At 37.0% G+C, this 16138-nt stretch overlaps 1 protein-coding gene and 1 non-coding gene across 2 annotated transcripts; both read left to right on the top strand.

The window, feature by feature from the left end:
- Positions 1-3130: 3130 nt before the first annotated feature.
- On the top strand, positions 3131-15751 carry IBSP (integrin binding sialoprotein). Its single transcript, XM_008267617.4, has 7 exons — positions 3131-3213; positions 5493-5560; positions 5633-5683; positions 5779-5856; positions 10798-10860; positions 13573-13734; positions 14322-15751. Exons 2-7 carry the CDS (start codon positions 5507-5509, stop codon positions 14841-14843), a joined length of 930 nt encoding a protein of 309 aa, XP_008265839.1. The 5' UTR covers positions 3131-3213; positions 5493-5506; the 3' UTR covers positions 14844-15751.
- On the top strand, positions 10522-10593 carry TRNAM-CAU (transfer RNA methionine (anticodon CAU)). Its single transcript has one exon. It is a non-coding gene; the product is annotated as a tRNA-Met (tRNA).
- Positions 15752-16138: the final 387 nt, after the last annotated feature.

The raw sequence follows: 16138 nt of genomic DNA, 5'->3' as shown, positions 1-16138 counted from the left end.
GGAGTGAATCAATAGATGGAAGATCTCTGTCTCTCTTTTCCTTCAACTCTGCCTTTCAAGTAAATTAAAAAAAAAAAAAAGTCCATGGGTGCTGGCATTTGTGGTGTAGCGGGTTAAACGTCTGCTTGTGACACAGGCATCCCATACTGGAGTACCACTTCAAGTCCCAGCTGCTCTGTTTCCTGTCCAGCTTCCTGCTAGAAGTGTGTCTGGGGAAAACAGCAGATGAGGCTCAAGGACTTCAGGTTCTGCCTCCATGTAAATCTGAGGAGTTTCAGGCTCCAGGCGTAAGCCTGACACCTCTCTCTCTCTCTCGCTCGCGCTCTCACTCTCGCTCTTTCTCTCTCTTTCTCTCCCCCCCCCACCGTGTGTCACTTGTCTTTCAAATAAATAAATAAATTTTTTAAAGGAGTTCATGGAAATGGAATGAAAAGATGAGTGAAAACCTGAAAATTTTGAAAGCCATCCACAAGGGGTCTTCATAAAGTTCATGGAAATTACGGGAAAACTATGCATGGATTTTAAAATTTTACACCAAAATAAACATCTTTTCATTCTATCTTCATTAACTTTTAAGGTCTTCCATCCACTGCCTCACTCCCCAAATAGCCCCAATTGCCAAAGCTGGGCCAATCAGAAGCCAGGAGCCAGGAGCTTCTTCTGGGTCTCCCAAACAGGTGTAGGGGCTGAAGGGCTTCAGATCAGCGCAGCTCCATTGTAGCCATTTGGGGAGTGAACCAGAAGATGGAAGACCTCTCTCTCTCTCTCTCTCTCTCTCTCTCTCTCTCTTTCTCCCTCTCTCCCTCCGCCTTTCCGTAACTCTGCCTTTCAAATAAATAAATAACTCTTGTTAAAAATTTTTCCTATTTTAAAAATATGGGCCAAGCTGGAACCTCAGAGTATTAGGTAGTAGAGTCAAGTTGGTAGGAAAGTTAAGAATAAAATCCCAGTCTTTTGTTCTTTGTCGCTACCCCTTGTATCACATGGTGGTCAACAAATTCCAGCTGCAATGCAGTGGACACTCTATTGGGCGTTGCACAGATACGGTCCTGTCACTAACAAAATCCAGAAGTCATTCAAGTCTTGTATCTCCTACTTCTACTTGGGCCCACCGATTTTATGTTCTTGCCATCTCTGTCATTTATTCCTGTCTCCCCATCCCACTGCTCCTGCTGTGGTTTGTACCTTTTCATTGCTCTCCTGGACTACTTAAGAACCCTTCCTCTGTAACAACCATGGTTTCCTGACCACCTCTCCCTTGTCATCAAGAGTTTTCCAAACTGCCAATTGGAACATCTTACTTTTCTGCTTTTACTGTTTGGTATCTCAGTTTCTATGATAGGGTTTATTGTCCTTAGTGTGACCTATCTATTCTTCCATCTTTATCTGGCCTTGACTATGACTAACCTCATCTATCCCCTCACTATACTCCAGCCCACTGAACCACTGACATCTTCTTTATCTGACAGCAGATATATGTAGTGTGTGGACTCTAGAATTGCACAGACTTGTCTTTGATCCTTGGATCCTTCCATTTCCTAGATGTGCAATCCAAAGCATACTTACCATCTCTGTGCCTCAAGTACACCACTTGAATAATAAGAATAATCTCAGAATCATTCTCTCTCTCTCTCTCTCTCTCTGTGTGTGTGTGTGTGTGTGTGTGTATTGAACAAAATAGTGCAAGTGAAGAACCAGTATGTAAACATCTGGTGAATATGAGATAGTGGTATTACGTGGCTTCATACTTTTTCACATCCTTTGAATTTATTCCCAAGAATGCTTCCCTCTTCCTGACAACTTTTTCCCTCCTGATAACCCAGAAGATCCCTACTGTTACATCAAGGACAGCTCTACTGCTCTTTTGTCAGTTAGTCAAATATCCCTACTTTCACAGCACCTCTGGCCTTTGCAGAAATTTTGGCTGTTGTGCCCTACAGCCCTAGGACTGTCTCCTTACACAGATGTGAAATTTTTAAAGACAGGGATTAGATTTTTCTTGTTTGGCTCCCCATGTCCTGTAACATAGTCTGGCTCAGTGGCAAACTCAGTAATTCAAGGTTTGGTAAATTGAACTATATTTACAAGGTCGAATTGAATTGAAAGAACCACTTCTATTGTTATGAGTCCATGTTCTCCAAGCAACTTTCTGAAATAAAAATGGAGTTTATCCAAAGAATCTACAGAGTGACTGGCAGACAATTTAAGGATATTTATTAATTTTGAGTTTCTAAAGTAAATCTTGCAACTAAAGGAAAAATAAAAGTGACTGAACAAGAATGTGCAAACTACTAAGCTAGATTTCCCATTGCAAGTTTAAAAATTAGTACTTGTAATTTCAGTTTTCATGCATTTTTTCCATAACAATGGATGACTCTTGCCAGCTACAGTCATTTTTTCTATATTGACAAGAAAAAAGAAATAAATAAGAAAATGAGTAGAAAAGAGGTTTACAAAAGTTCAAGAGAATAAAATGCACAACATGAAAGGATGACACAAATGGACAATCTAAAGTTATTTATTTTAGGAAACAAAAGATACAATCTTCCCCTCTGTAGCATGTTCCTTGAAAGTTCTAACTTCTAAACTTAGCATTGTGTTTAGAAAATGTAACTGATAGAATCCAATGGATTTAATTTATGTTATCAGTTCTAATTTATGAGTCTCTGTGGTCTATTTCAGCAGGAAGTGTAAAATAATGACATTGAAATATTAATTATTTATCAGCTCCTTTTCCTTGAGTTTCTTAATATTTTAAAACTAAACTAACATAGGATTTTATCTGATGACAGTAATTTTTTCTTTCAACATAATAAAAATTTGCATAATTATGAAATTTTAAATGGTAAATCTTTTCCCATTTATTTTAATTCAAATCCAGTATATTATTATATATATTCGGAACTCAAACTATTCATCTTCATCTAAACCTTCAATTAAATTCCACAATGCAAACCTCTTGGCACTAGAACCACGTTTCATGTTTATTCAACTCAGCCTGTGTTTGAAAAAGTGTTGAAGTTTGGGGGTTTTCTGGTGAGACTCCACATTCTGACATCACCTTGGCCGCAACAGTGATTGGCTGTTGGAAGGCAAAGAAGGGTTTATAGCCTGCAAGAGCAAGTGAATGAGTGAGTGGGAGAGCAGAGAAAGCACTCAATCTGTGCCACTCACTCTAGTGAGCTTGCCTCTTCACTCCAGGACAGCTGAAGGGTAAGCTCAAATATGACAGTTTGATTACCTTAAATCAGACATTCCACAGTTTACATCTCTGGACTTGGCTTTGATTTTTTAAATTTAAATACTGATGTTATTGCATTGTGTAAAATAGCTATGATTTTAGATTCTTAAAGGCTAACCTTGTTAACCTAGGTATGTAAATAAGTTCATATTATATTCTTAAAACGTTATGCACATGAACTAGAAAATGCTTTTTATTTTCTATCTCTATACATCATATATAAATGTTTGCTTTCTCATCCTGATGCATTCACATTAACCTAACTGAAATACTATTTTGCATTTGCAAATCTGCCTAGTTATATGTAAATTTCTCCATGAATTATATCTAGTCTATACTTGCATTGCAGATAATATCTTTTTAATAATTATGCATTAGGTTTTAAAGTGTTACTATCCTATAGTTCTAAAATCAGTACAGAGGCCGGAGGGAGGATAGAGTGGGAAGTATCACTGTGTTCCTGAATCTGTATATAGGAACACATGAAATTTGTATATCTTAAGCAAAATTTTTAAAAAAAGAAATAAAAAATAAAATAAAATCAGTACAGAAAATGTGTGGTACTGGGGAAGTAACTAACTTGAGTGGTTCATTTTACCCTTCCCAATAAAAATGTGTCATTAAATTCTCAAAACTGTCCTTCAAGAATGTCTGAATTGTTGTCTGGGTTAGTAGTGGTCACAATACAAGTATTTGCTTTTTGATGAGTCACAAAATAAATAAAATGAGATTTATGTAGGCAGCCAACTGTGACTTACTTGAATCACTTGGTTCTCCCAGCCATGTTCTTACCTGGTTATTTCATGGTTGTTATGAAAAAAAGTTTATGCAAACAAAACTCCCTCTGCAGTTATATGTGTTTGTGTCTCTAGCTCTTTAACATACTATAAATATTCCAACTCTTCATAGATCTGCAAAATGATAGTCTTCCAGTCTGCTGATGGGCTTGACTTTGAGTGGCAAAATTCAAAGCATTATTTAGAGTACCCTAATTACAATGGAAGCTTCTTAAACAGATGGAACCTTTCAAGGGCAAAACTTTTTTATTTTCATATGGTCATCTAAGAGAAAGAAGTGTGTAGGCATCAAAATCAAAAGACAAACTGCCGATAAAAATAGAGTGTAATTCTCAACGCATAACAGCTTCTCCAGGCTTCATGTCTTACTCTCTGCAATGCTTATCTTAGTGTCAATACTCGATAAGGATGCAATATATTGTGAGTGATAATGACAAAATACAAAACCTACCTGTAGGGAGTAATTAAATATGTTACTTTTTGAACTGTGTTTCTGGGGAAATTGCCATCACAATTACATATTGCTTCCAAAGTGTTGCCAGCACCATAACTATATGTGCAAAAGTGCTCTCAGTTAAATGTGTCTGTAAATGCAAGTAGGTGGTTGTTCATTAGTGTCCAGTAAAGTTTGTTCAAGCTCTCTAAAGGTGCAATTTCGAAGTAGAATTTTATTAAATGGAGTAACACTAAAATAGGATTCGTTACCTCCTTTTACTTGCGAGGAATTTATGTGGAACTGAGGTTCTTTGCATGACTGTTAACATAACCCAAGGACTGTTTAGGAACTGTTCTCATTTTGAAAACTGCATCTTCAATTTTTGACAGAATCTATGTCTCCATCCATGCTCATCACCTAACCCTGAAGAGTCTTGATTCACCCCATTACAGTCTTTCAAAACACATAAATACCAAGTATTCTGAGGTATCAATAGGAAAATGGTTTCTACTCTCCACTTTACAAACGAAATTTTAGTTCAAAGCTTATCAGAAGCAGGAAACTGCCTGTCGGATCATTGACATGAATGTGATCATTTAAAAGACATTCAATTTTTGCTTAGTTTTTAATTATAAACAAACAAGGCACATAACTACTACTTTAGCAATTCAATCCATTTAGCTGACACTTCTATGTGAGTGCCAACAGGAGACTCCTTCAACCCAATGTGAAGTAATCTTAAGTATTCAAACGCCTTGCATGATGAAATGATCCTCCAGGATTGCGTCATACTGCAAATAGGTTAAAGCCAAATATAAACTCAAGATGATGGAAACAGACCAAGTAAGCTGAGTCTTAATGCATATGACTTAAATGGAGGTGATAATTTAGTTTTAATTATTCCAAAGGATAATTATACACAAATGAAAACAAACTAAGTACTTCCTCTTCAAGTGCAAACAAAAACATAACGCTCTTAGTTTTCACACTTACTACCTTACCATTTCATTCATTCCAGAAACAATCACCAAAATGAAGACTGCTTTAATTTTGCTCAGCATTCTGGGAATGGCCTGTGCTTTCTCGGTAAGTTCTTGATTGAAAGAACTTTGTATGTAAAAGAAAGGATATGTAATGACTAAGTGTTCTTTTAAACAGATGAAAAATTTACATCGAAGAGTCAAACTACAGGATTCTGAAGAAAATGGGGTAATGAATTTTAGCATACTTCCTTGGCCTGATCCCATTTAATACAGGCCTATTGCACACTGAACATGAATATCTTGTTTATTTTGTTTCTGCAGGTCTTTAAGTTCAGGCCACAGTATTATCTTTACAAGCATGCCTACTTTTATCCTCCTCTAAAACGGTTTCCAGTTCCGGTAGGTATAAAAACTAATTTTCCTTCTCACTTATTATCATTTAAAGGACAGCAAATTTAAGTGCAAAATTCAACTCTCACTGAAATTCAGTCAAAAAGACTACTTATTACAAAATATTTGTTTTTAGTACAGTAAATAATGTTTATTTCTATGTTCTGTTTTTGAAACTGAGCTAACACACAGAGTGTAATCATCTGGGTCTAGTACAAACGCACACCTTTGCCCATTGAATGAACTCACTGACAAAGTGTACAACCTTATCAGTTGTTGGCAGTTAAGTCAGCGGTAAAGTCAGCAGCTGTAATAGTTGGTTCAACACTGTCATACAACCGTTTTACAACAGACAAATGAAAGTCCTGTAAATAACAGGGGAATAAAATGACTTCATAAACAGCAGAGATGATTCAAATAAAGAACCCGGATAATTAATGAAGATCTTCTGGACCCTTGACCTTGTAGGTGACCAGAACACTGATCATACATAGGAACATAATTACAACAAAGTGTGGCCTACGACTACAGAGGAGAGAGGAATTCATTAAGTGCTCAAAGCTTATTTATGAGAAAAGCAAAACCTCCATAACATTTGTAAACAAAAGGGAAAATAGCTAAAATGAAAAATAAGAGTTTCCATTTTTGCTGGGTTACCTGTGAAGAGGGCCTTTGAAAAGTGGAGGGCATGGGGTGTGGTGTTGATTTTAAATATAGGACAAGCCAGTATTGTACTATTTTTATTAAAATACAGTTTGGGCTCAGGGCACCAATTATGCACCATTTGACCCAGGACTCTTGAGACACTAAAAGCAGTCAGGATTCTGAAAACAATGTCCTAGCACAGTGGCTTGGCAATGCAGCTCACCATATGTTGGGCTAACTCCCCTCCAACTCATACAATGAGAAATGATCATCTTGAAGTAGTTCCAGCACCATCATAATTATGGGGAATTTGGGTGCCCACAGAAATATGAGCATAAATGATATAAGAGTTGTGGGTTTTCAGATTTATCTTCCATCCCTCGGTTGACCTCAGGCCCATAAATAAACACTGCTCATTTGGAAGTTTATTCTGCTTTCTTTTTTAAACTCAATGATAATCAATTCAGCTTTCTGACTAGATCCTCACTTTTTTTTTCAAATAACAGTTATGTAAAGATATTTCCTGTCATCTAGATATTTTTACAGATAGGTATGTGTGATCCAATTAAAATGGCCATAGTAAAATGAATTACAAGTTAGATTTCTCATTATTGATAGGCTCAAAGTTCATAGATCTTTAAGTAGATTTTCAATACACAAAATATATAAAATCACATGCAATTAATCCCCTTTCAACAAATGTAGAATGTGTAAGATAGTTGTGGCTTTTTTTTCTTACTATTTGTTGAAGTCATTAATTAGCGGAGGGTTAAGCTTATGATTATAAAATAAATTGAAAGTATGTCATTGTAAAGATTAAAAGAAAGAATAAGAAAGGAAGGAGGAGGGAGGGTGTGAGCATGGGCAGGAGAGAGAGTAGGGTGGGTAGCATCACTATGCTCCTAAATCTATCTATCTATCTATCTATCTATCTATATGATGTACATGCAATTTGTTCACTTTATATAAATAAAAAATTGAAAATAAAATAAAATTCAATAAAACCTATCTCCAAATCTGACTTCTGACCCAATAAAAGGGTATTTCAAACGTTTATGGAAAATGGAATTAAAAGGTAAGTTCGTTCTGGTGCAAAAACCAGACTTGTTTTATTTTATTGTATTTCTGACATATTCTCCTGCTTTACATAATCTGATTTCTCTTAAACTAGGTATTTAGTGCCCAGATTGTCACCTCAAAAAGAATTAAGCTGTATTGGCTTTGAAATGCACATTTTATTCAAACAAATCTATGTATATACAAATCACTCCTACTTTTTTTATAAGATTTATTTATTTATTTATTTGAAAGGCAGAGGCTACAGAGAGGCAGAGGCAGAGGCAGAGGCATGGAGAGAGATATTTTACATCTGCTGGTTCACTCTTCAAATGGCCACAACAGCCAGGGTTGGGCCAGGTCAAAGCCAGGAGATTCTTCCAGATCTCCCACATGGGTGCAGGGGCCCAAGTACTTGGGTCATCCTCTGTTGCTTTCCCAGGCACATTATCAGGGAGCTGGATTGGAAGTGGAGTAGCCAAGACATGAACCTGTGCCCATTTTGGATGCCAGTGCTGCAGGCAATAGCTTTACCTGCTATACCACAACACCAATCTCACAAATCATTTCTAGAATATCAACTTGCCTGACATTTGTTACATGGGTTACAAAGCTATCAGCAATCTACTGTAGCTTATCTAGGTGCTAGATTATAGAAATCAAAGTATCATTAAACTTAACACCTTAAAGTGTTTGAATTGAAAAAGAATTTTTTATTATTCAAACGACTCTTTAAAAAATATTTTATTTATTTGAGAGGTAGAGATACAGATAGGGAGAGAAGAGAGAAAGGTCTTCCTTCCATTGGTTCACTCCCCAAATAGCCACAATGGCCAGAGTTATGCCGATCCAAAGCCAGGAGCCAGATGCCTCTTCCCGGTCTCCCATGTAGGTGCAAGGAACCAAGCACTTGGGCCATCCTCCACTGCTTTCCCAGGCCATAGCAGAGAGCTGGATTGGAAGAGGAGCAGCTGGGACTAGAACTGGCACCCATTTGGGATGCTGGCACCACAGGCGGAGGATTAACCTACTGCGCCACGGCGCTGGCCCCTCGAATGATTCTTGATCAGTATGTGAACTCTCATAGGGAAATAACTTATATTTCTTTAATCACACTCAAGAGCTGGATACAGGCTGGCGCCGTGGCTCAATAGGCTAATCCTCCGCCTTGCAGCGCCGGCACACCGGGTTCTAGTCCCAGTCGGGGCGCTGGATTCTGTCCGGTTGCCCCTCTTCCAGGCCAGCTCTCTGCTATGGCCCGGGAGTGAAGTGGAGGATGGCCCAAGTCCTTGGGCCCTGCACCCACATGGGAGACCAGGAAAAGCACCTGGCTCCTGGCTTCGGATCAGCGCGGTGTGCTGGCTGCAGCACGCCGGCCACGGTAGCCATTGGAGGGTGAACCAATGGCAAAAGGAAGACCTTTCTCTCTATCTCTCTCTCTCTCACTGTCCACTCTGCCTGTCAAAAAAAAAAAAAAAAAAAGAGCTGGATATAAATATTGTGGATTTCCAGGATTATTGTCCATTTTTGAAGTCTTTCTTGCATATATTTTATATCTGACTTCATTTCAGACTTCTGGAAGAATCAACAGAACTTAGTGACAAAAAGAAAATTCTAGGGCTTCAAGACATTTCATATGGTTTTTAAACTTTTCTCACTTTAGGTTCTAATATAAGAATGATGTGATTGAGTTAGGGAGAAAACAGTGAGGAAGCAAGTTTAATGCCTGAAACATCCCCACTGAGAAAAGCAGCTCTCATTACATAAATATACCATTATACCATCCTCTATATTTAATTTAACCAGCAAATAGAAATAGTTCAAAAATAATCTTCTTATGTATTCACCCTCTGGGTTAGGGAAGGTACAACCATCAAGGTCATAGCAGTAGAAGAGCAGGTCTAATTATTCTCTTCTCCACCCAAGGTTATTCTTGGCTCAAGGGGACAGGCATTCCCTTTCCTTGGGTGGATGACGTGGCCATCTGAAGAATGAAGCCAACAGGGCTGGCCCTGGACAGGCCAGGACCTGAGGTTTTCTCATATCTGGTGTCTAACCCAGAGGATACAGATCCTTCTGCAGCTTTATTTTCTACATGCATGATGCCTCACCGAGTCATTGAATCAAAGCTAAAATTTGCAGAGTGGAAACAAGACTGTTGACTAGGTTTCCTTTTGTATAAGCGATGCCATTAGGGATGATTGCAGAAAAGGAAGGACTATTTGATTTGGGTTATTACTGGGGGAAACATGAAAATCCTCCTCAATGTCTCCCTACTGTTTTTAAGCCTCTGGATGCAGGTGTTTAGGTTTATATTTCCTTTTAAAACTTCACACAGCTCATTAACCTGTGACTATATTATAAGACACAGATGCATTGGATAAATCACTTTCATTCAATACTTTAGTGGTATAGTACTGCATAAATTCTTAAATAAATGTTAATAAATTTTTGTTACCTAACTTGCCTCACTTACATAAATTAACCTCTTTTTAGAATTAGGTTTAATTAGATTAAAAGATACTGTAAATTTTATGTAATTCAATTTTTGAAAGTAAATTCTAATTTAAATTCACCAGGAGAGTTTATTATATAAGAGAATCATCCACCAACAACATGTATCTTATAATAAACTGAATCATATTTTTATTTTTTATATAAAAAACATATGATTCGTGCCTTAACACAGTATCTTCCTTGAACCGGTTGGAGAAGTCAGCATTCTTTGTCTATAATATTTAAAACTTGGAACAGATGGTTCCCTTGTTTCCTCAGAATTAAATAATTCCAAGATTCATTGCTCTAGTGTTTACCTATAAAATGTTTCAACTTACTGTCAATACTTTCGGTTACTGAAGATGAGATATCCCAAATTGTATAACACTTTCTTCTCTCTAATCTTATCTCATTTATGCAGTCTTGTCATATATTTCTCACACTAGCATAAGACCTATTCTAAGGAACTAGCACAGAAGCAGAGTGGCGCAGCGGAAGCGTGCTGGGCCCATAACCCAGAGGTCGATGGATCGAAACCATCCTCTGCTAAGTTCTTTTTCCCTTCAATTTTCTACCTAAAATTCCGTAGTTTAATTTACAATAAAGTGTTCATATGTTTGAAAAAAATGGCTCAATCAAAAGAGTAATATTACTTAGTCTGAGTAAATGCTTGGTTATATTTTATCTTATTTCAATCAACAGGAAATTTTAATTATTGAATGTATATGTACTCACGTGTGTGTTTTATTATAGAGCAGTGACTCATCTGAAGAAAATGGAGAAGGTGATAGTTCAGACGAGGAGGAGGAAGGAGAGGTAAGAATTTTACAGTCTTTTCATAATAAACCAGGCAGCACAAAAAAGCAACTAGGAAACCTGTCTACTGTACTCTGGATTCAGCAAATTGCCACTGCCACCTTTCCAACTGCCTAGTCTTACATTCTGGGCAAGTGGAATATTATTTAAATCAGAATCAACTAAAATACCATTTAAAATACTGTTGAAGTTCAGGGTTAAATTTACCTGTAAGTGGTACACAAATATGAAAGTATCTCCATTTTAAGTGGAAGAAACACAAAACCTGAGAAAGGCAACAGAAAGTATTATCTATATTTAGGCAGATATAACAGAATGGTAGAAGACAAGTAAATAATAATCTTAAATTCAGTGCCATGGCTTCCTAAAAGACTATACTTTAAAAACTTCATGTACTAAGGGGGGTAGTACATAAAAGCTGTTACTACAGTTCATCCATCTTTCATAATTCACAGGATAGGGTTATTCTTTTTAATAGTAATTCCATCTCTTTTTGTCTAATAGAAAATTCATGTTCTTACAAAAATGCAAATACTCAAGATGTATAAATATTTTCCTACATAGTTCTATAACTTAGTATAATCTATGGCTAAAAGTTATCTGCATATCCTGAAAATTGTGCCAACATGTTTATAACTGACACTCTTGCCTCAGGCAACATACCAATTAGAATGCATTTTCCTGGATAGGCAATTATAGTTATCCACTAGTCTGGGAAACTTCTAAATTCAGATATTCTGAAGTGCTATTTGTGAATGGACAATGACAGTCAGAAAGGGATCAGGTATAAATATCAACCGTTTTGAAAACAAAGTGGTGTGGGAACCTGAAAGGTAACAAATTATTAGTTAGTTTGTTTGTTTGTTTTTTTAGCCCACAAAAGTAACATTGCCATACTATAATTTACACTAATAGCTTGAAGGAAGGCCTTACAAGAATTTCAGGCCAGTACCCGGAAAAATACCACCTACAGAATCCCACGAAATTTGCCTGGAGTTCCACATAGCAGACTTACACAAGAAGCTATAGCTAACATCCATTTGCGCTGCATAGTGACTGTACAATTGCATTTCCCAGTTAGATTGCATACTTTTGGGCAATGGTCCTTCATTTATTGTGATGGTGGTTGAGAATGGAAGAAGGTTAAGACTGGTTTGGGGTTCTGATGAAAGAATGTCCAACCAATGCTTTGCCAGCAGTCTCCGAATACGTACAGTCCTCCCAGTGTGTATCTGCAAAGCCCTCTTGACTCAGATCCCCTGAGTTTAAATCCCTGCATTGAAGAACTGTATAGTTCCATAATATACATCTCCTTATACTGACAGGCATAATTTGTTTTTAAAAAAATATTGATATAAAGAGAACAGATTTCATGTATTCTAAGAAGATAACTGTAATATCTTCCACATGCATGATGCCCAGTAAATACCTGATGCTTTTATTTTGAAACTTCAGAGGACTAACTATTCCAAAGATCATTCATTAAACGTGATAATGGAAAAGTGGATGAATAAAACAGGGAGGCATTCATCCTGAGGAGATTCTAGAACCTCTTCTTCCTCCACTTCTTCCCTAAAACTGTGTTAGAAAATTAATTCTAAATTGTTAAATTTAGAATCTGCAGAAGTTGTATTTAGATGAGGAATGTACTTAGGCATATTTTCTACATATGCTTGGTGATAATACTTTTTTTTCTACTCCTAAACTATTTAGTCTCACTTTTATAAAAAATTATTAAAATATATATAATAAAATTATTCTAAGTATAGAGTGCATTGAAATTATAGAATTTTAACCAGGAACTTTTTTTCTAGGAACTTCTTGAAGACCTCTTGAATATTCTCCTACTCTAAGGATATTTCCAGTTATTGTAATTTTAATTTCTCCTATACTCTTGAAAGATTTAGTTTGTTGAAGTAAGGTATAAATGTAAAATATAGATGGCTTAGTGTTGTGGAATACTTGGAATTATTAGTTAGGATGTTCTTTTGGGGTGGACTCCAATAGTATTAAGACCCTTCATGAAAGAGTATAATTTAAAATTTGATGAAACAAACACATTTCAATTTAGTCACTTTGTTTTAGTAGCAAAACAGAATAAACTGAGTTTTGTTTATTTGTTTTGAAGTCTGAAGTTATCCTAACACCACATTCTCTTTTAAAAATATCACTGAAAGAACCTCAATTTTCGTTCTCATGTATAGCATGTGAGTGCTATCAACTTGAAATCCTAGCTTTTACTATTATCTATGAACTGCATTAGGAGATTAGCTAGATTCATAAATAATTGCATTAGAACATGAAATAAAAGCAAAAGAATAAAATGTTAAAGATTATAATACACCTTCATTTCAAGAATATTAGTTTTAAAATATCTTGACATAATAACCTAATACACTACTAAGAATTTCTTGGAGTATTTAGTTTCTTCTTGTAAAGAAAAATTGGTTTGGGACCAAATGCCTGAAATACAAATATTTTTGAATGTATAATAGAGAAATGAGAAATAACTAAAATACACTATGGAGTGGATTAAATAACTTCGAGTTGAATTCTTAGGAGTAGATGTGAAATGGCTTAATGGAAGGCAGAATTGTCACTTCTGGGTGACAAGCAAGCTGAGGGATACAGCATCTTTCCAAATAATGGTTCATAATTTCTTAAAATCTTGAGCCATAGTCCAGTAAAATCACTTCTCTTGCTATGGACCAGGAGACTTCTAATGAAGAAGAAAACAACGAAGATTCTAATGGAAATGAAGATGAGGAATCTGAGGCTGAGAATAGCACGCTTTCTTTCACAACACCTGACTACGGAGAGATCACACGTGGAACAGGATATATAGGATTAGCTGGAATCAAACTTCCCAAGAAGGTAATAATTCCTCCAAGACATTCACTGTTTTCATTTTGTGACTGAAGTCAAAACTGTCCCAAGTACTATACACGTAGTATTTGACACTATCTTCATGAACTCTTTGTCAAAGGGAAAACAGTCACCACTTTCCCTCCCATTGACCATTTTCCCGTTGACAGAGAAATCAGGAAAGATTTTTTTCCCCAGGCACGTTCTCTTGCCAGTAGTTAACACACTGACTCCTCACTTTGTAACAGAAGATTCTGGGTGAGCAGCTAGGAACAGATAAGCAGGTCCTGAGGGATGGAATCACATTTCAGATTCCAAGACAGAAAGAGTTAAGCATCATGGCTATAAGCTTTATGCCCCCCAGAGAAGGCTTCTCAGGCGCATTCCTGCCCCATCAAAACCCATGCCAAGGTCGTTGTCTTGAATTTTTCTTTTTCAAGGCCTTACCAATCCTTTTCTAAATAAAACTGGTTTCCATTCAAAATGATGCCTACAACAAGCGGGTCAGTACAGAGCACTGTGTTGGATTAGGTCAAGGCCGTAGATTTAAAAAGTTTCACACCTAGATTCGGGTTATTTCAAACTTTTCCTTCCAGGCTGGGGCCATAGAAAACAAAGCAACAGAAGAGGAGGAAAGTGATGAAGAAGAGGAGGAAGAAGAGGAAAATGAAAACGAAGAAAACGAAGCAGAGGTAGATGAAAACGAGCAGAGCATCAATGGCACCAGCAGCAACAGCACGGAGGCTGAGAACGGGGAAGCAGGTGAAGGAGAGAGCGTCACCGCCACCGACGCAGCCGGAACCGCGACCCGGGGAGAGTGGATCAGCAGGGCCGCCGAGACAACCACCGCTCCTAGTGGCGGGTTCGAACCTACAACGCCGCCACCGGAGGCCTATGGCACCACCTCCCCGCCTTTTGGGAAAACCACTGCCGCTGAATATGGGGGGGAGTACGAACAAACAGGTAACCACGGATATGACGATGGTTACGAAATCTATGAAAATGAGAACGGGGATCCTCGTGGGGACAATTACCGAGCCTATGAGGATGAGTACAGTTACTACAAAGGGCGTGGCTATGAGGGCTACGAGGGTCAGGATTATTACTACCACCAGTGAAGGTCCGGCCAGGGATGAATTCCTCCACTCTGGCTCTGCATTTGGCGACCATTTCCAAAATTTAACTCAGGAAGGTTCACTATAGCAAATGTGCATGTTACAATGTGGAACAGGTCTACCGTTCCGGAGTGATTTTCTGTTAATTGCTTCTACAAGTAATGGGCTTCTTGTTGCTTTTCCCTATAGTGTTATTGAAGGGCCACTGTAAATGAGGGCCACTGATTAAAATGATACACCAGTCCATGAGATCAAATTTGAATGCTCTGGGGTTGTAGTACTACAAAAGTACTTTTAACCTGTTTGCAATAGTGTCAACTTCAAAAGCACACTCTGTACCAGAAATGTTTCCAAGAAGAGATTCATTGACATTAATGGTACTGTATACAATATATGTGCAGTTCCTTAGTCATACTACCTATGCAACACTGTGTATCAAGTTTAATTAACATTCTCATGTATTTTTATGTCACCTGGATGTATAGGCTTTCTTGGGATTTTATCGCAAATAAAAATGCAATCCTTGAAATGTGTTATGATTAAGAAGAAAAGTGGGAAATCAAAATGGAAAAAGGTTAAATAGATAAAATTTAGAACAAAAGAACTAAAGCTTAATTTAGAACTAAATAACAAAAGCTTATTTCCACTGTGATTTAAGACTCAGAGGACTGTAAACATTTTCTTAGATAAATCAACATAGCTAAGCCTTTTCCATGTTTATGGATAGCATCAGCCATGAGTTGACTGAACCAGCAAATACAAATTTAGGATGCTTAGCTAAATTTACATTCCAGATAAACAAATAACTTTTAATATAAACAAATCCCAGGCAATGTTTTACCTTTGTGAAATATTCAGGAAGTATTTAAACTCAATAAAAAATTCACTATGTATCTGATATTCAAATTTCACTGGATGTCCTGTGTTTTCTCTGGCAGTTCTACTCCTACGTAATTTGATTTCAGATGAGGTAGGAGGTAGAATAAAGTAGAAAACTCTTACACACACACAGACACACCCACAGAAGGGCTGATACACAAAGCCTTAGCAGCAATTTAGGCTTCTAAGATAAATATGAAAACAAATTTCAAATGGAAGTAGTGAAGGATTGTGGAAAGGAGTAAGAAGAGTGGAAACATGTATCCATCTTTTTTATTTACTAATTGATAAGCTATATTGAACATGTACTAGAGATACAGACAAATGTTTACATATTGTACAGATAAAATGAAGAATGCTGTCCTAAGAGTGATTTGGGTCCCATTGCTGTCAGTTGTATGGTGTCACATGCACCAGTT

Source organism: Oryctolagus cuniculus, chromosome 8, assembly GCF_964237555.1.
Source record: "Oryctolagus cuniculus chromosome 8, mOryCun1.1, whole genome shotgun sequence".
NCBI classification, from domain to species: Eukaryota; Metazoa; Chordata; class Mammalia; order Lagomorpha; family Leporidae; genus Oryctolagus; species Oryctolagus cuniculus.
This window is presented reverse-complemented; position numbering and strand designations above follow the sequence as displayed.